Source organism: Leptosomus discolor, chromosome 6 (genome assembly GCF_034619465.1).
Source record: "Leptosomus discolor isolate bLepDis1 chromosome 6, bLepDis1.hap2, whole genome shotgun sequence".
Lineage (NCBI taxonomy): Eukaryota > Metazoa > Chordata > Aves > Leptosomiformes > Leptosomidae > Leptosomus > Leptosomus discolor.
The window spans coordinates 46834491-46861338 of NC_141396.1; the positions used below are offsets into that span (position 1 = coordinate 46834491).

A 26848-nucleotide genomic window follows, 5' to 3' on the forward strand; every position below is an offset into this window, starting at 1 on the left:
TGAGTCTTGGCACCAGGAGAGGCGATTTTTCTCCTCGACTGTATTTTATAGACTTCATAAATTTTTCTCCAGCAGGAACAGTTTGCGCTGCTTGCTTCCGAGTCTCTGCAGATGCTATTGTGCTTCCTTTAAATGTAGTTCAGTTCTGGTGTTCCCCTACCAAATTACATCAGGTTTTCCAATCACTATGGATATTAACAACAGGTCAAGCACTAATGCAAAAAACATGCTGGCACTTTTACTTTTGTATCATCAAACCAACAGTAAAAAGCTGGAAGGTTAGACAGGTGAACGTTTTCCATAGATGCTCACATGCAAGTCTGCCTAAAGTTTCCTCTGAATATAGGGCAAGTATTTATCTTTGCTCTGCAATGTGCTCCTTCCATTATCATCTTCACAGATTATTTTGCAGAGAAATGAAGAAAATGTTCAAAAAGAATGGCCTGGAGCAGTTGTTTTGCTCAGACACTGGAATCTGTAATTGTGCCCTTAAGATATAAATGTAGATACACATAAAAACATAGGTTCAAAAAAAGGGAATGTACTGCTTTTATCTATACAGCTTAAACTACTGATTTTCGAGGCATGATCTGGCACAAAAAGAAAATAGGGGAAAGAGCAGTCAACATCATAAGAAAAAAGTTATTTTTATAAAAAAACCACACATGCTACTATTGCAACCCCTTCACAGAAGAACTTTTGTTACACTGACTAGTGCATTACTATGATAAGTTAAAATTCTGTGTAATTATACAGGCCAATGACATTAAATAAAAAAAGATTTTTTTAAAAAATGTAGGATATGCAGCCAGTACCAAGAATCAGATTTAAGACTTAAGTCTTAACAACTTAAAGCTAAGGCAAACCAGTCTTCTTTTCCATTTCAAGAAAGTAGTCCATAATCACATCTTATATCCCAGCAGAAATTTGTATTTCCACCTGCGAAATCGAAGAATTTCATGATGCTACAAATGTGTCAGTAACACAAAAATAAGCTAATGTATTCCACTGAGAAACTCTCACTCTGCCCCCCAATCTGTTTATGAACTACTACAGTACTACACACTGTTTTGTGTCTTCATGTTCTGGTGTCTCCTGACCACAGGGTTACTACTTGTTTATCTCCACATGCTGGTCCAGCCTCTGTGATAGTGAGTAGCAGCAGACAGAAAAAGAGAGGAAGTACTACTGTCCCATCCTGAGTCTTACAGCCTGTCTAGTAACTGCAAGAAGTGAAGGGGGAAAAAAAAAAAAAAAACAACCCACCAAAAAAACCACACCACCACACAAACAGTGTAGATATAAGGTAGATATAAGGTAGCACAGTAACAGGAGCCAGAGCAATGCAGACAGGATGGAGACACAACCCCTCATGTACTCAGCAAGATAACAATTGGAAGAGGTGACGACCATTTTCCCAGAACACTAAAATCCATTCTGCCTCCTGCACTCCTCTCAAGTTTGGTATTATTCACATCAAGAATTACACTTTTATGATTTTCACTCATGCAGATAAAACCATCATTTAAACAGTTCTTCAGAGGTGAAGAAGGAACAAACCACAAGTTGGGGAGGGGGAAAAAAAATTTAAAAAAAAATAAAAAGTAATCACATTTAGTAGGTGAGTACAACTTACAAAATGCTACCATGCAGGGGCTCACAGGGGAGCAAGAGAGAACTTCCTGCAGGCAGTTTGGGCTTATTTTAATGCACAAACCAAATCAACTACTCCAGGACTTCTCACTCACAAGCAATGGCAAGACAACAAGTGAGAACCCTGCACTCTCTTCATTCTCCCACCCCGTCTTCATATACATATGGTGGATTGGGTTCAGATCCTTTGACAACTGGAGAGAGGAGGAGATAAATAATCAGTTCCTGACAGCTATCTAGAAAACTCCCATCTTTAAATTCTGTTCCAGGTTCCTCTGGCACAACTTACAAAATCACCTATAAAGCTATAACCAGGCCTCTCTGCTTGCTATCCTTCTCCTGCTATTACTTCCTCCTTTCCTCAGCTGAAGGAAGATATTTCTATCTTTGCCTCTAGCTCCAAGGACTGTTTTCTCCATGACATTGCCAATGAGCTCACTCACGGTACCCCAGGAAATCCATTAAATGTCTGCTTTAGCAATCCATCTGGCATTTCGTTCCCCTATAGCATTCACCATGGCAGTTCATTCCAGAGACTTCATAAAAGCAGAGCGTATAAACTGAAAAAGTTTTTTCACAAATCAAGAAAAACAGCTAATAAAAAGAATCTGCCTGGAAGTTTGCTAACACATACTCTTGGAACAGAGAGGCAAAAAGAAAGCAAGAAAGAAGACAACAGAAATGGTCAAGTGGAACCTGAGGAAGAACAGGACAGAGAGGAATCACAGAACAGCTGAAGTTGGATAGGAACTCTGGAGATCATCTAGTGTATCACCCTACAGTCAACTACAGCAGAGTCCTCAGGACTGTGCCCAGTCCTCTTCTGAAAATTTTCAAGGATGGACACTCCACAACCTCTCCAGGAAACAAGCGCCTCACACTGGAGAAGTTTTTCCCTACATATAAATGGAATTTTCTGTATTTCAGGTTACACCCATTGTCTCTTGCGCACTTTCAAAAGGACCTTCTAGGCAGTCTGTCTCTTCTTCAACCTGAACAGAGAGAAGCATGGCCATCCTAGAGACAAACATCTGACCATAATGATTTTTTATTCCCTTTTCTGAGGTTCACTCTTTCAAATACTACCATGATCATCCTTGTGAGAGCTGGCAGATAAAGACACAAACACAAGCAATTGGTGAGAAAGTAAGGACTCTTAGCACACAGACTATTACGATAATAGCCTCATTAATTTGGGTATACCTCCTAAGGAAAGATGGTACTTCTTGAAAGCCAAAATTTTATGAACTCTCTAACAAGAAAAACTGCAAGTATGTTTCTCCCTACAGAAAAAACACTCCATACACTTTCAATTATCCAAGCTGCTGTAAGGGAAGCACAAGAAAAGTACTTTCTCCCATACGAAAAGAAGCACTGGGAGTTTCCAAGGATAGCAGCTTCAGCTATGCCACCAGAGACTAGGCAGTAGGACAACACCAGTGATTTTGTATGAATTTCCACAAGACTTACAGGAAAGTGGATTTCCTCAGAAAGTGTTGGAGTATGAGAACCCACCTTAAACATCAGCGCTCCCTTTGATCTGACACTTCAATACCCTTCCTGCCAAGAACTGCTGCAGAACATCTCTGTTTCTTTCTGCAAGTTCAAGTGGAGTTGCTGCTTTTGATCTATACAGCATTGCCCCAGACAAGAACTGAAGGCCACAGAGTAATTTAAATTAGCAATAAAGTTAGAGAGATGAGCTCTAACACAGCCTTCTAGCTAAGGCACATGAAGGCAATTCCCATGTAAACATAGCATAGATGAGCATTTCTGTAACTTCTGTAGCCGAGTTCATCTAAGAGAGGCAAGTACATGTGGAAAGCATCCATTGTATGCCATGGGGTAAGAGAATGCACTAACCCCCAACAAAGCAAAGACAGGGATTTTTTCATCAGACATAAAGAAACACTGGATCCCTGTCTGTACTCTTTATTTAGAAGATGAGAGACCTTAAAACTTGTTTTCCTTCAGTCACACTGAACTGAGGAGCTCTCCAGAATGGGAAATCAAACTTATAGCCTCTCCTAAAACACATTTGTCTCTCCTTCAAACTACAGAGCTGAATGAAAGCACATGGAAGCAAAAGGCTAAAGGGAGGGAAAAGCTCTGAAATTATATTGTACACAAGAAGAACGTTCTCTGAAAAGCTTTTAAATGTTGCCATTTGACTTCTTAACAACGTAATTTTTTAAGTGTTTTAAAGAGAAATTCATTTTCTATTGACTCCTCCAGAAAACAGTGTTTCGGTTTTGTTTGTTTTGCTCTTATGTCAACATGACAGCCTGGCACCTGATGCTGACCTTAATGGATTCTTGATAGAAGACCCAGCACTTCAACTTAAAATGCTATCAATTGCTGCTTAAATGAAAATCAAAACAACAAATTTACAAAAACACATGTCTTTAAGCTTATACGATATTTAAGGGTGTTTCCTTTACCAATTCCTCCTGCTTTGCTCAGAAAGATAAACAAAAGTTCTAAAGCTACAGATTTTGAAAAGACACTTGGGAGTCCTGCAGTTAAACACAGGGTTGTGCCTCTTCAGAACTAAAAGCATTAAAGATGTTTACTTAGAAATTAGAAAGCAGCTATTACTGTAGAAAAGCATTTCTCCTTACTCAGAAGTTAATATAATTTTTTATATTACCTAACACAGCCAAGTGTTTGGTTTCATGTGAAAGGCTTTTCTTGAACTATGTACACACTTTTTTCTACTGCAGAGTACTAAAATAGCACGAGACCTGAACGATGGCAAATTACGTATCATGTATTTGCTTCAGCTGGGAATCTTGGAACTTTCTCTGAAAAACAGGACAATGGACTAGAATTGCAACAGATGGCAATTTCTCTGTCATTATACTCTTCAAAATATTACAGAAATTATTCAGAATTTACAGCTTTACTTTATGACAAGATTTAAACTGGATTATGAAAAGTCACTGGAATCTTTATTTCAGTATAAAAACAATTTACAGGCTAGGCTACTTTACACACTCTTGATGGGAATCAACTCCAAGGAAGCAAATGATGATCAGAAACATTATGGCATTTATTCCGAGTAGGTAAATTTGTGCCCTTATATTTTAGAACTATATTTGCATCGACTGCAAATCTTTTACTGCCTAATAACTTGAAAAAAGGCACACTGTACAAGTTAAGGGTTTCTCTCCAAGTTTTGACTAGATCCTTAGCTAACATTTTACAGGTGCAAGTTTATACACAAGCAAACTCAAAGTTTCTCATTGATGTTGCTTATCCAGTCGCAGAATACCAAGTCCTCTCTTTACATGTAGAAAATACCAGAACAAGTTTCCTTACACTTCCAAAGTGCCATGTCAGCATGTTTCAAATAGGTTAGGGGAAGCCATTTCTCTCATAGGCTCTAGAAATAGGCCACACTCCTCGAGTTAGTCAACATTTAGCCAAGACAGACGACTGATACAGGCGAGTTTGGAAAGTGTGAGCTAAACCACAGATGTAACAAGCCCATCAGGCATTGGGACAGCACACAGTCATAAACCAGAAATTATTGCAGTCCTTACAATGTTAGTCTTAACCCAAACTGATGCCTACCAGTTGACCTCTATGCCTCCATGACAATTCTGAACAGCCCTCAGTCCCTCAGAACTATTATCACAATAACCAGGGAGAAAGTAGACTGCTTTAAGACAAGATATGTTTCCTAAATGAGATTCTGATGTGTCTGGACTTCATACAAGAGAGTCATCCTCTCTAAACACCCAAAAAGGATTCCTGCCATCCACACTTTTCTTAACCAACTCCAAACGAGCTCTCCAGTCAAAGCCCACCTGCCTACAGAAATCAGTCCCATTAAAATCTGTCTTTTGCCAGTGCTTTAAAAACTACAGCTTTGGAGGCTTCCCTGAGTGCCTTTTAGATTAAGGTTCATGATTCACATGTGAGTTAAGGTACAGAATTGTGAACACATGTTTGAAATCTCTGTCTCAGCTTTTTTTCACCGCAGGCTCCCAAGGCAGGTGACGTAGCCCTGAGGAAGTCAACCAGCTTTTCTTCCACTCTACTCATCACCTTTCAGCTATCACCAAATTAGACTTGTGTAGCTATATCCTTATAAAGTCCCAGCAGGCAAACTCACCCATGGTGTAACAGATATCCTGGGGATAAGTAGTCAGAGGTAGCCGTAGGCAAAGCATCCACCTGATTGCTTTGAGCTTTGGCCTGAGATCTGTATATAACCATGTGCACGTGGATGCGTGCATAGATACAAAAGACAATACAGTGAAAAACTGACAGAAAGAAGAATAAAATTTTATTATTCTCCTGAATCCCAGGATCAAAGTTTTAAAGATACCTGTAAAAAGTATACAAGTTCCTCTTAACTCTGTGACAGAATGGTAACTATGGTACACAGAACCACTGAACTACAAGAAAAGCAAAACTCCACTCTAAAATCCACTGAAGTCAACAGAAGATATACATTCCACAAACTCTGCTCTTCCCAGACAACAGAATTTCAGCATGGAAGTACTTATCTAAGTTTTATAACCAGGAACTGTAATGGCAAAAGGTAAAGAATATTTAAAAATGTCTATCATAATAAATACCTGTGCTAGCATTTCTCTTCAGTACTCCTTTGATTTTACCCATTAACTTACAGAGGTTCCCAAGCAAGAAAGCTTTTGTTGCCTACTCTCTTTTCTGCTACAAATTTTTATTACATTAATTGACAACAATAATTACCAATTTATAACAAGAGATTGCAACTAAATCCAGACAAAAACCACAATATTAAAAAAAAAAAACCCACAACTTTTACAAAATAAAATGCAATCAGGTATTTTCAATTGTCTCACACAGCCAGGCCAACTTCCAGTGTTGCATAAAATCAAACAATAGAAAAGTGATAGGGGGTGAGGGATGTTCATATTTTAAGGAATTGTTATCAGTAAGAACTGTATGCTACAGACTACCGAGTAACAATAGTAAACATGTTTGGGACATAAGTCTTCATTGCCATTTTCTTCCTTTTTTTTCCCCCTTTTCTTTTTATGTATTAATTTCAATATATTTCTTCTTAACCTACCTAAGTTTTGATTTATAACATTTATCACAACTGGCTTACAGACTGCTCCACATATGAGTTCACAGAGGACATAACAGATCCATAAAGTGATCATTCAGTCAGTTCAGTGTTGACAAGTATTAAAGGCTTCTAAATGTTTGCTAATGACAAATTAATTGTTTGCTAACACAGCTATTTTATGATTAGGTTTGATCCAAGCTAACAATGACAGTCTGTCCAAGGCAAATGAACCCTCTGGGTTGAGCTGTAACATTTCACACATTAAAAACTACTTAGACACTTCATATACTGTTGAAAATTAAGGATTTGAGTGATGTCAATGGACTTACAATAGTATGGTAACTAGCATAAGCAAGATCAGAAATCCTGAGTTTTGCAGTGTTACACCAACCTACGAATACTTTTTACAATTAAATTAGAATGCTACTATGTATTAGTACGAAGAAATACTACTACGATCTAGAAAATCTAGAGGAGTGGACTGACAGTCTAATATTACTGAGAAAAAAAAAAAAAATCACTTTATTTACCTGACTTTGCAATTCACTTTGTTGCTTCAGGCGAAGATTTTCTGGTGTATCAGCCACTGTAGTGAAGGACTGCTTTGGGTAATGTCTAGAAGAAGAAGCACAAAGCCAAATGGTAAATATTCACACATGCTAGAAAGTCAAATGCATCCCAGTACCCTTTCCTACAGTGTACTGAAGTCTTTCATAGTTTTCTGGGTTTGTGTTAGAAGTATTTACTCAAAAAATATTGTCAGTCATGCCTTGCAGATGAACAAGTTCCTGTAATGAGTTTAAATCCCATCCAGTCACCCTGGCCACCAACTGCAGAGACCAACCAGCCAAATTTTTTTCTAATAGAGTGAAAAAAAAAAAAATATGTTTAACTGCATTGCCTTGGTACAGTCAGGTGCTGAATGAAGACTAAAGTAAAATGCTTTAAAATATAAGTGTTTTACAGAAACTGAAAAGTTATGTCAATGAGAACAACTGAAGTACCATGGTGTCTTAAATCCATTAGTGCAGAAACCAGAAGGACCAAGGCAGGTCCATTCCTAGTACAGTCAAATGCTATAATGGTAAATGTGACCATAGAGCGCTGTAACGTCCAGTACCAAAGGCTGGAACAGCTCAGAACTGCCATCTATCTGCCTCTTCATTTGAAATTTTACACTTTTACAACATGTTCCTATTTGCTTTGGCATTTTACAGACAATGTTAATAGTCAAATCCCACTCATTTTCAGAACCATGATTTATTCATTTTCATCGATTTACCCTGCAACTTCACAGCCAAACAAAAAGCTCTATTATAGGAAAGATCACAAAAAGAGGGAAATAACAAAACTAAACAGGCTATCCCAAAACAGGTGTATTCTTATGAGCCAGCAACACTATCAGGAAACTGATTCTTACTGGTTTTCCAGCATCTTCAGACTCAAACCAAGATATTCACCTTACAACCACGCAAGGCACTCACGCTCTCAGTGACTGCTCACAGCTTCCCATGTCTGCCAGCTACCCCATTTGTGCCTCCAACATTTCAGAGGTACAAGATGCAGGCAAAGTATTTTAGACACAACAACATTTGCAGCCCAACTTCTACAGAGGGACTAAGCAGTAAGTATCTGAAGACAGGATATGCAGCATTAAACATTTCCATGTTCAAACTCCAGGCTCTCTAATGCGTTCTTTCAACAACTAGCTCAGTTGCTATAGCTCCTCATAAAATTTCTGCACTTTGTAAAGATGACATTTTCATTCAAAATTGTATTTTGTTTGGTTTTATTTTCTGTTTACAAGTTATATTTCTATGAAGTGTATGGTTTCAGTAAAAAATAGTTAATTTTTATATCAAAAATATAAAAGCACCTATATAAAAATTAAGGAATATTTCCATTTTTAGCCAAAAGCTGAATGTTTCCTGTTCAGAAATGCCAGAGTAGCACTTGATAAGAAATGCTGCCTGGATTTCATACAGTCCACTCTGATATGGGTCACACCCATCAGACAACATCTTGCATTGCCAGACATCTACATGGCAGCACAACAGAGTAGACCGACGCATCAAGAGGCTGTGGAACATCCCCTTATTTATGGTGTCACTACACTGCGAAAACACGGGAGAAATACAAGACAACCAACTGCAAACCTGGGGATTTCAGGTTCCCAAGGCCGTGCTAATAACTGCATAGGAAGAGCAAAGATGCAACACCTTGATGAAGGGAAGTTTTTTCTGACAGCAACGCAAGAGCCATCCCAGGTTGGATACTGGCAGATGAAGGAATAATGCCCCTGCAAGTTTAAAAACTTACAGTTAAATATATTCCCACCCATTATGTTAGCCACTTGTCCAGGATAGCTCATGTCACTGAAAACTAGAAAAAAAAATTCTAGGCATGACACCTTCCAGCCTATTCTTTCATAGCTACAGCCAAGTCCTTCCAAGTCCACCTACACAGTAGCTTTGGCCACAGAAACCACAGGAAGCACTGCATATGGGCTCCCCAGCCACCACCCCCCCTTACAGCCAGGTGATGCCTGGCTGCTGAATAACTTGGCCACAGCTCCAGCAATGCACAGGGAGACAGAACTAGACTTTGCTTAGAGGACATCAACTGGAACCAGCTCTTGCATGAAGCAGAGGGCATCAGCACAATGTAATTCCTTTTCCTCTGTTTCACCTCTTCTCTCTCACCCTTCTTTCCTCTGTACAGATGAGAAAGACAAATGCCAGACTGGCCACAAGGAGGGTCATCAGCCCTGTTTGGAAAGCAGCAATGGACAGATGCAGAAGGCAACAAGACACTTCAGCCAATGCTTGCGGATATCCAAGGAAGACCACAGCAGTGAACAGTGCATAATTCACACCTTAAAGAATAGCAGCCTTTCAGATAGCAGCCATAAGATATCCATGGATAACCCACATAGCTTATAGAATCCCTGCTGCTAAAAATAAACAAACAAACAAATCAACTGGCACTCATGCAGTTCAAAAATTAGGTTGGGCACATGTTGAATGCTAAGAGCACTCCCATAAACGTTCTCACACACACCATGACCCTGGTACTATGATCACAGCAATCAGCTGTACTCATCCTTTTTAACATTGAGGGCACAGACTGGGAGTCAGCTCCAACAGGTTTTTTTTGGCCTAGTGTCCTTGTGAAAGGTGCAGACAACACTGAGGCAGGGTCACTGCCACAGCCCCTGGGACCCCATTAGCAACAGCAACGGACAACATGTCTCTGCAAACCCAGGCTCTCAAATTAAACCTCCTCTCTATTCTGAAGCATAGGAACATATACCTTGTCCCTATCATACACCAGCTTTCACCTCTGATCATCTGCAAAAGAAATGGTTTCTTCCACAGTTAGTACTCAGAAGTTCACAGGTATTTCAACTGTCAGAGAAAACCACTTAAGAACCAACATATCCAAGATAATTACTTATTTTAGAAGCAGTAGCTCCATTCTTCAACTAAAAAAAAAAAAAAAAAAAAAAAAAAAAAAAAAGATATGCTTAGCTTTGAACAAGCAGGGCTTCATTATGCTTGAAATTTCTATGTAAACTGATTATATCAATGAAAAGTATTTACACTTGACCATGGAAGTAAATAAAACATGTGACAAGTGAAAAAAAGACCTGCTGAAATTTAAATCAGCCTTTAAACTGATCCAATTAATCATTTATCATAACATATTACGGTGATTAAAAAAAGAATAATTTAGCAGAATTAAATTAGCAGAGCGTTCTACTATGGGTTGTCATTTTAACTGCAGCTGATTTATGAAACCACCCACACGGTGTATCAAACCAGAAAGACATGGTTTTAGATACATTCCTTCTAATTTACAGAAATTCTTGCCTCAAATACATCAAAAAGACTAGTGTTAAATTTAAATCCTATCTTCAGCATTCACATTTGTTTTAAGCTTACTGACAGTATGTCTTCAGTATCATTAAAAATATCAGCATTTAAGATATTAAATTATCTGAAAACTACCCAAGATGCATTGTACCATTGGACACTTTTCACTGAAATAGAAGTCAAACACAAGTGTTAAATTAATCAAATCTGCTTTTTAACTACCAGTTTAAGGCTATACCATGTTTCATTACAATGTTCTGAATAAGGATGAGTAACTGGATAAAAACAGCCTTTAATTCAAAAGGCTGGCAGTACTATCATGGTCCCTGGTAATCCGTTGCTCAGTTTCCCTTTTGTCCAAGACTATGCCAGAGAAAAAGCCAGGAATTGGTTAAAGAGTTTGATGTCATGTCAGCTACTTAATAGCAATGTCCAAAGGATTTTTGTTGTTTCTTTTAAGTCTTTGTTAGTAGTCTAAGTCTACTTAGCAATATGTCTTATCACACTAATGCTATTAGGATTAATCCTGTAAAAGATCTATACAAGAAGTTCCAGAACAAATCAGGATACACAGTATGGTGTCTCTGCTGTGGGTTACTGTATCGCCTGCTTCAGCTGCACAGCTTGATTAATAAATCAAACCACAACCCAATCTCTGGCTCCTTATGAGGAAACTCCTTCACTTTCACTATTTGGAAACAACATCAATAAAACCCCCAAGAAATCTGGAAACTACCTGAAAGTTTCCTAGCTTTTCCAATGACTAAGCAGTTTTCCCAAATACTTGTTTAGCTGTATGGATTTCATCAGCTTTTCCATGCTTTCAAACCAACAAAGGGAATAAAAAACATGTTGTGAGAGATAATAGGACAAAGATCCAGCTTTCCCTGTTTCGAAAAAGGACAGATTCAAAGTCTGAGATGAATTCAAGCATGTACTGAAATTAACTTGCTCGTACCTCATTCTGACTTACCCAACATTTACAATATGACAGATTTTTGTGTGCGTGTATTTTCCAACTGCAACACTAACTGTTCACAGTTACAGAATTAGAATCCTTGTCAGAATTAGATTTCTGTTGGGTTATCTCTCCCCTAGAATACCTATTCAGTAAGTTACCTGCAACATAAAATTTGTGTTACCTTTTAACAGCCACAAAATACAGAAATCAAAATTATTCTCCTAAGCAGAGGGTCAGCTCCACCACATCTTTTCACAACACCAGTTACCATCACTGGCTGTCATGTTAGGCTATATCTGTCCTCTCCTAATTTTTGTTTGTAATAAATGTTCTTCTAATTAAAGCAAACTCAAAAAGGTAAGGAGGTTAAAAAAAAAAGCAAAAAAAAACTTAGTTTCAGTTGCAATAATACAAAGTGGAACAAAAAAAAACCCACACCTGAAAAACATCAAAATAAAGTTAAAGCAATCTTACAAGAATTATGAAAAACTAGTGCTAGTTATGCTTTTATAACTAGCACTTCAGTATAGCATAGGCAAAAGTTTCAAACTGAAATTAAATAGTGGATAATGATGTTGCACTTTGGTTGCAACCCAAGCTCAAAACAACTGACGGTCAGATAGAGAAGCTCCATTTCAGACCTGCAAGGGCCCAATCTGTTAACCATGCTCTGAGCCCACATCTACAAACAGCACAAAAAACACAGAGGAGAAACATAGGAGATCTCCAATTAACTCTCATGTAAGAGGCATAAGATGAAATAATTTACCCAGGAAAAAGGTGACAAGGTTTTATCATGCTCAGCCAGGGAGTGTTTAAACTGGCAGCTTACCACCAGGCTTGAAGAGGCATGGGACTGCTTTCCACTCCTTACCCTTGAAACTGTGCCATTCACAGAAAGAGATGCAAGACACATGACTGCAGAGAAAAAAGCAGCAGGAGAGAAATCTTGCCCACAGCTGACTTCTTGCTTTGAAATTCTTGCTCAGCTGCACCTTCTGCTCTGAAGCTCTGGGAGGTATTTCTCTGGGTCATATTTCTCTAGGTTTTCTGTTTTGTTTTGAACTTTCTGTGCAAGATCCCATGCTTGCATGTGATTACAAAGGACTCTGGAGGAGGAATAATGTGATTAGTAGATAACACAGCTTTGGTACAGCAGTACTCGGGCAATGAAGCGGACAACGAAGATTTCACAATTCTCCACAAACGACTCTGAAGATGGCAATCTCTTTGGCTACTGGCATTTACTCCACTGTATGAAGAACAGATACTCTGGCTGCAATTAGTTTGCTTCAGAAAAAATATTTTTCCATCTTTGTCTTCTATTGTTCAAGGGACTTAGTTTTTCAGATATTTAATTTGTGTGTGCATCTTTATTTCTTATTTGAAGTAAAAAGAGCAAGTTGCTCCCGTATGCTATAACACAAGTTTCTGTTTATGAGAAAATTCCCCTAGAGAGATGAGTTTGTATTGGTTTGGAGGAGATTCAGCAAACAGTAAGATCCATGAAAAAAAAAAAAGTTACAAGCAAGGATATTCCACTTGCCTGTTGGGGTAAACCGTAACATCCCTGTTCCTGGAACAAGTGAAATGCCACATATCACACCACCAAACACATTTTGCACACCATTGTTCTAACGACTTGCAATTGATACCTGTCTACAGAGAGGCTGTATCTGGTGCTTCCTTCAAAAGCTAAGGTTAGGGACCACATTAAATATTCTGACTATATCTAGCCCCAAGACACGGGTTAGTGCCTTAGTGTCCTCCACTAGAGGCTGAAAAAGTGAGCCACTTACGGTAAAGTGTAAACATCGTTTTTTGCTGTGCTATTTTTCAGTAAAAATTGAGTAGACAATGCTAATATCAAATTTCATGACTCTTACTACTATTTGAAACTCCATACAGAAATTCTACTATATCAATAGTGGAGTGGTTAGCTCTGCAAATGTAAGTCATATGATGACCACCACCTGAAATCAGATAGAATTGGACTACACAGTAATGTTATAATCACTGCCAGAAGGGGCAATTGTGCAAAACAGGTCTAGATAGATCTGTAACCTACAGTAGCTTATTTTAGAATTTTAAAAGCCTGTTTATTTTGAAAAAGTAGTAAAACCTTGTAAATTTCCACTGTTTTCACAGCCTATAACCCAAAAGCATTAACATTCTTCAAGTGTCCAGTATTGGCTACATTTTAGGAAAAAAGCATGCAGTAACAACATTAAATTACTTTGTACTAACGTCACCAAGATGACCAAGAAACCTACCCCAAATACATTTCCAGATATCAGTCAGAAGGGGAGTGGGTTGTCTGAACTTGCACTGCTCCCATACCGAGATTTTGATTCCAGCCAGCTCCCCTGAAAACTGCTCTGAGCAGGGTTGGTGAAGACAGAAGGACAAGTGCCGCCAGGCCACCACTGGCAGTGGTGGCACCACGCAGGCAGCTGGGCACATGCTCTAACTGCCAAGAACTGCTGTCTGCCCGCTTCCTCCCCAAAACTGTTTCAGAATGAAAAAATCATCTCTCTCTTAGGTGATATTTGTATTTTTTCCCCATTTCTTATGTTTTTCTTTTAACTCTCTTTTGCAATTTCATATTTATTATACATAGAAAGCTACATTGTTAAGGAGCCAGGTAAGTTGCTTCTCAAGAAATTCAAGACAAAACCTTTTCATTTTAAAGACTTGAAAAAATAAAGCAGAAGGGGGACACCATCCATATTTAAGAAACTTATCATAAAAAATACTGTAACAAAAAAAAATTGTTATAGTACAGATCACAGCTAAGTGGCACCTGGATTTAGAAAAAAAAAAAAAAAAAAAAAAAAAACAAAAAGAGTAAAAACCAAGCACAATGGATGTCAAAAGTAGAATAGCCAGAATTTTCAGTGGAGCCAGGCACTCACCCTTTACCTAATAATTCAGCTATTCCTCTGCAATGCTTGGGGAAAGAAAATGAATCAGTAGTACACTGAGAACTTCAGGGTAGCCCAGAGCTGTGCAGGAACCCATCAGCAGCACACTAATTGGCATTGACAACAGATCAACAAGCAAGAGTCATTGCTGGAGGACGATCCACAAAAGATGCACAAGAAGTGCAGAGAGACTTAGAAAGCAGAGGCAACTGTGGCAACACAGAACGATAAACGAAAATCTGACTACAACAGCAAACTCTGTCGAAGAGCACAGGAAATGAGTCAAGGCAGCAGAAGATGCACACCTATCTTACCATTTGCCATTGTTAGACTGCTCCCAGGGTATCTATCACCCAGCGAGTTCACACAGAGCTCACCTGTGTTTATACATTACCTAGACTCAGAAAACTCCACAGATGTTTAAGAAAACTTTGCTTTTAAATATTTTCAAGTGATCACCAAGGGCACAACAAAAGGCTGATGCCTCAATGCTTCCAAATTCTTTTCTTCCACTTGGCATGATTATTATTATTTCTTTCAAAATATCGAGGAGACAAAAGTCCACACATACAAGCAGCAAAAAACACAGACTTGTAACAGGTCTGTGTGGCAAGGTTTTGGTAGCGGGGGGTTACAGGGGTGGCTTCTGTACGAAGCTGCTAGAAGTTTCCCCTATGTCAGATATAGCCAATGCCAGCCGGCTTTAAGACGGACCCGCCGCTGGCCAAGGCTGAGCCCATCAGCGACAGCGTTTTTCGCCTCTGTGATAACGTATTTAAGAGAGTGAAAAAGTTGTTGCGCGAGTGAGAGGAGTGAGAATATGTGACATAAACATTCTGCAGACACCTAGGCCAGTGCAGAAGGAGGGGGAGGAGATGCTCCAGGTGCCGGAGCAGCGATTCCCCTGCGGCCTGTGGTGAAGACCATGGTGAGGCAGGCTGTGCCCCTGCAGCCCATGGGTGGTGGAGCAGATGACTGCCTACACCCCGTGGAGGGCCCCCACGCCGGAGTAGGTGGATACCTGAAGGAGGCTGTGACCCCGTGGGAAGCCTGCACCGGAGCAGGCTCCTGGCAGGACCTGTGGCCCGTGGAGAGAGAGAAGCCCACGCTGGAGCAGGTTTGCTGCCAGAGACCCTGTGAGGGGGGCTCACGCTGGAGCAGCTGGTTCCTGAAGGACTGCACACCATGAAGGAGACCCACGTTGGAGCAGTTCATGAAGGACTGAACCCGTGGGAAGACTCACGCTGGAGAAGTCATGGAGGACTTTCTCCCGTGAGGGGGACCCCACATTGGACCAGGGAAAATGCGTGAGGAATCCTCCCCTTGAGGAGGAAGAAGCGGCAGAAAACAACAGTGTGATGAGCTGACCCCAACCCCCATTCCCTGTTTTCCCCCTGTGCCGCTGGGGGGAGAAGGGAGGAAAATCGGGATCAAAGTTATGCCCAGAAAAGGAGGGAGAGGTGGGGGGAAGGTGTTTTAAGATTTGGTTTTATTTCTCATTACTCCTCTCTGAGTTAATTGGCAATAAATTACATTTCCCTTCAGTTGAGTCTGTTTTGCCCGTGATGGTAAATGCTGAGTGATCTCCCTGTCCTTATCTCAACCCCACAAGCCTGTTGTTTTGGTTTTTTTTTCCTCTCCTCTCTCCTGTCCAGTTAAGGAGGCGGAGTCATAGAGTGGCTTTGGTGGGCACCTGGCATTTTGGCCAGGGTCAACCCACCACAAGACTAAAGCACGGTTTCTCACTAACCACTTCCCAATTTACAGCAGCAGTAAACTAACACATAGCTGCCATGGCTGACATTGTTTTATCCCTTCAGCACCTTGCTGTCCTCTTTCAAGAACGTCAGTAACAGTGCACACAGATACACCAGAAAAGCGGTATGTTTTGCACAGGTCCAAATGCTTTGTCTGCCTACTTCAGCACACACCTGACATGCTATCTATGCAGATATTTATCAAACCTGTACAGCACAGGTTTGTTCAAGTTCTACATTTGACTGAGGTATAATTCACACCTCCAGTAGTGAGAAGTTTTCTTATGAATTTCCTGAATTTTCCTATTAATTATTCTACCAGCAATGGATTGGTACCTCAAGCAGCACGACACTGAATTATGCAAGTAGTTTCTAAATTCTGCTCTTGCTTGTTAACATGATATGCATGTTCTTCTTTTTCCCCTCTAATTCTGGAATGCTTTCAAGCTGTTAGAACTTGTATGCCAAAAAAAAAAAAAAATGGTCATAGAAATGTTTTCTGTTCTCACCATAAGCCAATATTTCTGTACATAGCTAACTCCAGAGGTTGCCATCTTACATATTAAGACTACCAAATCTTGCCAGCTTCAGAGTCAGAAGTTTTGTGATTTTCTTTCTTCTAAATACTGTAATTTTATCATCTGATTTCTAATCACATTTCTAAATCATTTCTTTATGTCTTCCTCGGGTCAGAAAAATCTATTTGTATTCACTGAAATGTGTTGAAGACTTATAGGTAATTTAATCACTTCCTTACCAAAAGGAACACAGTGTTACATTAAACTCTGTCTTTACAAGTTATGTAGCTTACACATTATCTCCCTGATGTTCCTATAGCGCATCTAGCCTATTCCTGTCCAGAAATTAAAAGTACAGAAAGGTATTTTTTATTAAAAGTCATCATTACATCAGAGCAGTGCTATACCTCAGCCTGCCACACTTGCAACACACAGGTCTTTCTGTGCCTGTATAGCAAGTCAAGCTTTCTCATGACAGATGAAGTCACAAAAGGTCCCCTTCAAGCAGCAGTTTAAGATATGATAAAATGACCTCCCTTAAACATTAATCAAGGAGTATTTCAAAATATCATGGCATAACAAAGAAAATGCCCAAGATAAAAATTACATTCATCATATGAATACTAGAAAAACACTGTTTCAATACTGCGATGGCATTACAAAGGAAAACTGTAAGGACAGTAAACATCACAACCCATCTGGTGTAGGAGTTTGTACAGCTCTATGTGACTGCAAATCCTGACAAGCAGATTGTAAATCAAGCTCAGTTACAGGCTCCACATCTAACTCTTGTCTTCTCTGTGCCAAAATATCTATCCAGCCGGGTAACATTGTCTAATCTCCTTCTATTAGCAGAAATTAAAGCTACTTTGTGATACCCATGAGTCTTTCCATTCCTGCCTGGAATTAAGAGTCCTACTCACCTAATGAGCATAAAGAAAATGGTTTCACCCCAAATTATTTCTTCTATGCATTGTTATTAACATTATTAATGTTCTCTGCAGCACAACAGTGGCTGGCATTCAAGACAAAGCCAAAACACTGCACTCAAGAAAAACTCCAATTTCAGTTGTTCAATTTTGTTATGCTGAGGAAACCTTGCCAGTAACCACATCTTATAAACACAGACTTAAGACCAGACCAAGCAGCTTCCAAAGCTCCTAGGCAAAGGGAAGCACTCAGGATGGCAATTTAAATACAACATCTAAACAGACATCTAAGTGTAAGGCTTTCTGACATTAAGTCCATCCACAAGCAGAAGAGAAGTAAGACTTGAATGTATCCTAATAATGACTTTTTCTCTGCCAGCTTTTGAAATGCAAGAAATACAATAGAAGTTTAATTCTAAAAATTTTAATGCCAAAAATCTATGACAATAGCATCAGACATCAATAAAGGGCGATTATCTACTGCTTATCACTTTATTAAGCCTTAGTCTTCCAGGTAAGTATTGACTGAAAGAACATTTGCTACTAAAAACTGAAATTCTCGTTCATTCATTGAAAAACTGTTATGCCACATATCAGTAGATCACAGCATAAGCTGCAGTACAGCTGTTGCACTCTCCTAAAACTGAAGGAATAAAACTAGTTACAAGGCCGAAACCTGGGAAACCGAATATGGACTTAATTTTCTTCCAACTTCCATGTTTTCTACTTCTTAACTCTTCTGTGTAAGCTTACTAGCTTCTAATCTTTATGCTTTTCTTTGTTTCTTTTGCAAAGCTATAAAGCCAAGCTATATTAGACAATTCATTGGTGCTTCTGAATTCCAAAGTTATCATTCAAAGACATGGCAAATAAGACCAAGGGGACACTAAAAAGCCATCTGTAAGACCAAAGAGAAGTGGTAGAAAGACATCCTAGGTTTTCTTGAACTCACAAAAACTACTATTTAGATGGCTATCAAGAGGGTGGGAAATCAGATAACTCTAGAAGCCAGAAGCCATCTGCCAAGTCATCAGTCTACTGAGCTTGAGTCATAAGTGACCGACCTCCTCAGGAGCTACAGGTGTCATCCTGCAGAGCTTAGCCATCTACGTTACACACTACTCCCTTCAGAGGGACTGTTTCTCAAACTATAGAGGTAGACCTCAGATATTGTAACTTCAGTAATTCGGACACTATTAAAAAATTGTGGGAGGAGACCAGAAGGGAGTTGGAAACAACTCATCTCCAATGTCTTAATATTGCTACCTCTAACTGTAATTGCAGTGTGTTAAGCATTTGTCCTCTGAAACTGTGCCAACACTAGCAACTCCTAGCTAGCAGCAAAAAAAAAGTAAATTAAACAGAGTTATGTTTACGTGTGTGCGGGGGGGGGGGGTGGGGGGTGGGGGTGGGGTGTGAGGGTACAGAAAGGAAAAGCTGGGGTTTTTGCCAAGTAGAAAATGACAAAATTAGTGGGGCAGAGACACCATTCTGCTTTTCTAACAGGTTGGCAAGTAATAGTGTCTACAAACTCACAGCTGATAAAAAATAATTGGTATTTCCTTTTTTTCAGCCTCAAAAATAAAGAATGTGATCTGTTATTAGTACCTTCTTTATATTTTATTTATTTAGAAGTTATTTCCTGTTTGGAAGCATTTCCAGGGTTTTTTTTTTAAATATGGTACAAGTTTCAAATCCATTCATGCTACAAAGAAATACCTTGAGAAAGCATGGATTTGTATTTTCACATTAAATACAACATTTCTAATAATTTCAAAATTTCACTAGTTGCTTGTTCACATACGGTGAATGTTAAGCAGCTATATTATCTGTACAGCTTTATGAACTGTCTCTCCTTTAGTGTATCCATTGGCATAAAATTAGCATTAGTAGAACAAGAAAAAATGTTATACCATGTAAGCATTTTACAAAAGATAGTTTATACTAGTATAGCATATACTACAGCACATTTACCTTCACAAAATTATTGTATGATACATCCAGCTTTTGCTTGCAAATGAAGAATACTCTCTGCACGCCTGTTTTGGCCTATTCTGCTGAAAGTGTAAGAAATGTAAAAGCAAACACTGTAATTTTTAATGGAAAAAAGTCAATGTATTATTAAATTAATGTAATAGTTATATGTAACAACCCATAGGCCCCTCACGATGACCGACAGTTGTGGCGCAGGATGTCATACTTCACAGAAGATCCAGTCTAAGTACCAAATTCTAAAGCCTATGTAATCAGACCAAACTACAGATTTATTTTTTATTTAGCATGAAAAAGCAACCACCAGCTAACGTTTTCACTAATACCCTGCAGACATCTCTGGAATTTCTGCATATCTGCTCTTTGTGGACTGTTAATTATTTTGAGTAGAGTCAGGCACAGTTGCCATTGCTAATTAAATGCTCCATCTGTATTGCTACAAAGGCTGTGCTCTCTCCTCTTCGCTTTCACTCTTTTCTCCCTGCTTGAAACTTTACCACCACATACCTTCCCATTAAAGTACAGAGGCTGATGTCACAGCTGTCAGTATTTTCGATAAAGACTTAGGCAAGCTTCAGGTAACAGATAAGGCATGAGCTTTCTCATCACTTTCTTGGACAAAGACCCTAAATTCCACCCAAATACTGTTTCACAGACCAAAACAACTGCACTAGATGTCACCCAAGGTGACTTCCACAAGTTTACATAGAGAAAGTTACTCAAACAAGCAGAACTTGATAACATGTCCTGAGCCTTTCAGAACTGTAGCCTGAAAACCTCACTGTTGATCAGCCCCTCTCAACAACTTCAGATCAAAAGGCAAATAACCATTTTCCATCTTGCACACAGAGGAGCAGGTGATGAATGGCTGCCAGTATCTTAACAGATTAATCCTTTAAGATGTACAATAGTCACAAACAAAACCATGTTAGCTGAACTTATTAAGAGGAATGCAAACCATTCCTAAGCTAACTTACAAAGACAGCCTTCCCAAAGCATAAACAAAATATCTTTTAACTATAACAAAATGCAGAAGAGAAAACAATTTCCATGAGCTATGTAAAAACTTCAGCCTGTAAGAGCAGACGTCATGCTGTTAGCTCAAGCACAAAAAGGTGAATTATGGGATAGATAGAGAAGAAAGCAAGTCACTGAACTAGTCATGAAAAGCCACGTGATATGAGTAAGATGAAAGGAAAAGCTCGTGTTTCAAGTCACTTGGCTTAGCCATTAAATAGCATTTGCACCACACGAACACAGAAGACCTGGGAGAGTATTCATAATCATGACAAAAAAGAAAGTGACATCTCTTAACTCTCCTCTTTATTCCTAAATGCTGCAGGCCACAAGCCTGTCCGATGTCACTGTCTGAGCCCCTTCTACACCTATTACTACATTCCCACAAGGCCATCAGCTAGATCCTCCACAGCCAGATCCTTCAGAGGGCAACTGAATCCATTCCGAATAAAACTGAATACGTGTCTGAGTAAGAAATAGAGAGAGATGACAGAAAATGTAAAGCAAACTATTTCTAGCTGCTACACTGAAGTTCACAATGACTTGCAGGAAATACGTTCACAGCTGAACCTTGCACGTGAACACCTAAAACTAGTCTCATGGTTGAAAAAACTACTATTCGTACCGCAAGTGCATAATCAGTACCACTGCTTTTAAGTAGTTAATAAAATCGAGGTTGCAAGACCACAGAGATTCCTTTAAATTGATGGAGGCTCTTTCAGCTGGTAATTTTTTTATTTTTTTTTTTACAAAAATAGGTTTTGTTCTTCTGCTATTTTGCCACAGTGCTGATGACTCTCACCAAATTTTGTTCCAATTACACACAGATTATGACTAACAAAATCACTCACAAAAGCAAAAATAAAATACTTGTTTTATAAAAATGAAGGAAAAAGCAATCAGGAAATTATTTAATTATTTATAGGCAACTAACTCAATTTCCACAGAATTACTAACTTTTCTATTGGGAGTTAGATTATTCTTTCCTACAGATTTACTGATAATCTATGCACACAACGAGCCAGCCAACCCTGTCTGTTGGTAGAAATGAGAAGTATGTTTCCACCAATTTCTTGCAGCTTAGTGAGAAAGAAGCCTGAAGCCTCTGAAGCAGTGTAGTGACTAAAATCACCCAAGTGCCAGCCAACTCACATCAGATCACTGATAAAGCACATGGCTTCCTCTATAGGCCTGTTGGAATTTACACTAAAATACAAACACTTTTAGATTCTGAAAAACTGTGTTTTCTGTATATTTCAGAAACAAAAATAGTATTTTAAAGCTCAACAAGCCATAAGCCTTCTGCCAAAACTGAACTGTGTTGCAAATGTCTCTTGCATATATATTTCCTTACTTGTGTTGAGATTACTCCTGGGGCTTCATATGGATTTTTACACTCTGATAGAAGTCTGCTATGAGACAGGAGCATAGAGTTCCTTCTACAAATAGCCTTTAGCATAAGAACAAATGCACAAAATAAAACCAGTGTCAACACAAACCAGAGCACTTCCAAGTGCTTAAAGCATCTCTTCAGCATCTGCCTAAAACTGCAAAAATTCACAACACATTTAAAACACACTGCTTAAGTCCACAGAAGAGCTCAGGTGTGCCACGCTCCTTCCATCTGTCTGTCCTCCTGCACCAGCATATGTGAGCCTTTGGCTGATGAAGCTCTGCTTGCAATTTCATCAAAACCCAGAGACAAAGATTTCTAAGGTGTTGTAGCATCATCACTTCTATTCAACTCAAGGTGAGGAAGACCTCTCTTGAGAAAACTGAGGCACCTGCAGAGCAGAACAGTGGCCAAGAAAAGCAAAGGGAAAGCCTCTGCACACCACAGCCCGTTTTTGCCAAGGATGTTATTCAAGCGAAAAGCAAGATACCTGGACGGCAGTTGTCCACACTCCATACTTGATGAACAACATAGTTTCACTGAAATCCAAATGGTGAAAAGCTATGGTGGAGTCCAAAACAAGTACCTGAAAATACAAACACCCACCAATTTTCACAAGCCATAACTTCGGGGGGGGAGGGGAGACACCCACAAAAAAAAAACCCTCAGGGACATACTGAATCAATCTGGTTTTGTCAGCATCATTAAAAACACATGGGTTGTGCCTTGCTCACCAGTGAAAGACTAAATGTTCTATTTCAATGGGAAATTGAATATATAATATGTTATGAAGAATAGGTATAGGAAATACTGTCAGCAGAGCCGTTTATTTCTTATTAGAGCAGAAATTCTATTCTTTAAAACGGAACAACAGAGCGCAGCTATTGTTGCTGTTTAGAATTTAAAATATCTACATTTACATTTCCCATGCAAATACTTTTGTCTTTTAAGCTCTTCTTTACTCCAAGTCTTTTAATGTCTTCGTGTCTTTTAAGGTTCTTCCGTTTTTCATAAATTGACAGTTGCAGCTCAGTCTCCAGGGGTTTCTGGCTCAGACACAGTGTCTAGTGCCCTGGTTCCCTGAAAATACAGCTGATGAAAATACAGCATGAAGTCCTGCCCTGAAAATACAGCTGATTCATGAGCCTAAAAGCACAGGAGCTAGAGCTTTGGCACAAGATATGTTTCTTCAGGTTGCCACCTATGGATCCAGACACCTAGACTTAAAGGCTACATCTGCACTAGTAAATTAAAAAGCATCTAGTAATGCTCTCTGGTACTGAGGCTAACTGGCATGAAGCAGCCCACATCAATACTGTTCATCTTTGCTACTGTCCAGAAGAGGGTCACCACATCCAAACTGCCTAGGGAGAGCAGAAGTTAGCTTGGCCATGGACAGAGCCATACCTAGGAATTCCTTAGGAGACAGTAACTGGCACAGGCTAAAGCTATTGCACCTGGCACCATTTTAGCAGTTTAACCATGTAGCCAACTGATTTCATACCAATCTTTAATTTGCTAGTAGAGAAGAAGCAAAGGAGTCTGAGCTAGCATTCTTGTATGACTGGACACCCAGCCTCCCTGCTTTCCAGGAAGCAACTTTGAGAACAACTTCGGCTCTAACATTTTAACACCAGAAGTTCTTCTGTATGGCTTCTCTAAACCACAGAAGAGTTGAGGCTAGAAGGGACCCCTGAAAATTGTCAAAGCGCAATCAATTAAAGCAGGTTGATTGGGACCATGACCAGTCCCCTTTCTGAGTATCTCCAAGGATGGCCACTCCACAACCACTCTCGGCAACCCATGCCAGTTTGTAAGCACCCTCACACCAGAGAGCCACCTTCGATTCATCTTTGTGGCCCTTCACTCCAGTATGTCCCAGTACCCCACTCCAGATGTGTCCCACCAGGGCTGAGCAGAAGGAAAGATCACCTCCCTTGACTTGCTGGCAACACTCTGCATAGCACAGCCCAGGAGGCTGACAGCTGACAGGTTGTTCCTCTCCAGGGGCAGTACTAGACGTTTCCTCTTACTGCACTTCATGGAGGGTCCTGTCAGCCCGTTTCCCCAGCCTGTTGAGGTCCCTCTGGGTGGCAGCACAACCCTCTGGTACATTGGCCACTCTTCCCAGTTCCCTGTCATCTGCAAACCTGCTCAGGGTGCACTCTGTCCCATCACCTAGGTCCTTAATGAAGGCATTAAATAATACTGGACCCAGTATCATCTCTTGGAGTATACCACTAGTGACTAGCCACCAGCAGGGCTTCATACCACTGATCACAACCATCTGAGCACGGCAGTTCAGCCAGTTTTCAGTCCATGTCAATGTTCATTTATCTCACCCATACTTCATCACTTTGTCTATGATGATGTTATAATTGTCAAAAGCGATACTAAAGTTGACATAAACATGCACACACAGTCACAAACTTGGATTAGAAATCTCTATATAAAACTGATCTTCCTTACAGAACAAAAACCTTCAATTAATGTTGAAATACTTTACATCAAGATTTCCAAATTAACCTTTTTATTTTTCTTTGGGTTTTTTTTTTTGTTATTCTTTGTTTTGGGGTTTTTGTTGTTGTTTTTTTTTTTCTTAGAGGCTAACTTTTCCAAGAACCAGGGAGGGTAATTATTTTCTTTCTTCACCCTCATTGGCTAGCATACCATTATCAGAATGGTAGACAAATTCCTCTTTCTTCTTAAAGTTAAGAATAGATCAGTAATTTCTTTCTGCATAATCCCCATTTCATTGTCCATTACAATTTTCAAAAACCTTAAGTAATGCAGAACTCCATTTGAAGGGCAGAATGACTCAGTTTCCATCTGCTTATACAAATGTTCATGGTTTGATTTCACATGCATGATAAAGATAAAATGCACTCAAAAGCTATCAGACTATACAATTTAGTCATATAAACAACAGATAAAACAGCAGAGACTACAATAACAACGACATGCTTTTCCGAGACAGCTATAGGTACCTACCCTCCTATTCACAACTCCTGGACTTTCTGAAATGCTGCCACCTTTGTTCACTGATGCCAGGATAAAAATTGAAAATAGGGTTCAAAACCCTGTCTTTCTATTAGTGGTTTAAATGAGAAAGAGACACTTAAATGTAATATTTAAACTGTCAAATTTTGTTATGATTGCCAGTTTCTTGTCACTACTATGCCTTAATTGTAAACTTCCCATTACTAAGAACTCTCATATACAAATCATGTAGCTTGCTTCTACCCAAAGCCAACAATTACCAAGTAAGGTAAATGAGGAAAATGAAGCTGCAAATGCTCATAATCCAAGTAAAACCAGTAGTGGGATGAAAGTGAAATCTTTCCAGTGGCCAGCACTGCAGCTGGCCAGGGAAACACAATTCAAACTCTCTCAATGTCTTTCACTTCTTGTCCCTTCTCCTGTTATTGGCCTCTTTTCAAATCCCTACCCTTAGAATTTTGCCTATGGCTTCTTGGCTGTAAGTGTAGGGAAGGAAGCAACAAATGAACAAGGACTCTGACATGCCAGAAAACAGTTCTGTTTCCAATCATAATTCTTGCAAAAAGGGCCAGCAGTACAGCTAAGTGTGTGTACAGTTCTCTCTATGTGGTGCTGCACACAACAATAGCCTTGCATATGTCCCACCATAGGTTACTCCACCATCAGCCTGACAACAGATGGAGGCAGAAAGCGACATACCATGGTGGCATACTGATCTCTACTAGAGAAGGCTCAACCATCTGCCTCCTGCTACTTCCATGACAGTGCAAACTGCAGTTTGAAACATCCTTGTTTTGTTAGATAGCCTTAGCCCTCTGCTCACACCCTGCAACACACTGTGGGGCAACATGGCTTCTCTTTACATGGGAGGATGCCTGGGGCTGTATTAACAGGAACACAGCTTACAGACTGAGTGAAACTATTATCCCTCTCTGCCTAGCACTCACTAGGGCACATCTACAATACTGCATCCAGCACTGGGCTTCCAATACCAAAAAGATCAATCAACTGGAGTGAGATCAACAAGGCCTACCAAGACAGTCAGGTGGCTGGAGCACTTGCCCTCTGAGAACAGGCTAAGGGAAGATGGCTTACTCAGCCTGGTGAAGACATGGTTTTCAAGGGACCTAACAGCAGCCTTGCAACACTTGCAAGGAGTTGGAGAACCCCTGCAAGAAGTACCAAGAAGAGGGAGACAGGCTCTTCACAGTTGTGCCTTTTGGGAACACAATAGACAATAAGGATAAATTGAAATAAGAGAGATTCCAACTGGATATAAGACGACACTATTCCACCATGACAGTCAAGCAGTGGAAAAGATTACCCGAAGCAGTTACACAGGCTCCATCCTTGGACAATTTCAAGACTTGACTAGTCACAGCTAGTTCTTTGAGCAGGACCTCCTGAGGTCCCTTCAGTGTGAATTACCACACAAACCTATGACAGCTTCCATTCACATTTGTAAGGCTCTCTACAGATATCTTTGAACAGGAGTGGCTCTTATGTTGTGGACAGTAGGGTTCAAGTCCAACAGAACTTTAGAACCTTGGTAAAATTTGAGTCTTACTTCCCTCTTGAACTAAACAGAGAAAGTGCACCTGCTAGCACTGTACTCCGGCACACTGGAAAATTATACCAGAATAGGAAATGTACTGTGCCTGTGCAGTAGCTCTCAGCAGGGTTCTCAAAGATGGGCACGCAACAACCAGGCTGAGCACTAAGAACAGGGTGCAGAAGTTAGAAGGTGCCAACACCCCAGCT

General features: G+C 39.7%; 1 protein-coding gene across 4 annotated transcripts in view; it reads right to left on the reverse strand.

Moving 5' to 3' along the window:
- The window catches only part of NEBL (nebulette), a 262002-nt gene that overhangs the window by 174357 nt on the left and 60797 nt on the right, over positions 1–26848 (reverse strand). For all 4 annotated transcript variants that reach the window (XM_086466536.1, XM_086466535.1, XM_086466534.1 and 1 more), the window contains exon 3: positions 7252–7336. In XM_086466536.1, coding sequence (XP_086322662.1) covers positions 7252–7336 — 85 coding nt within the window. The remainder of the gene's footprint in view (positions 1–7251; positions 7337–26848) is intronic.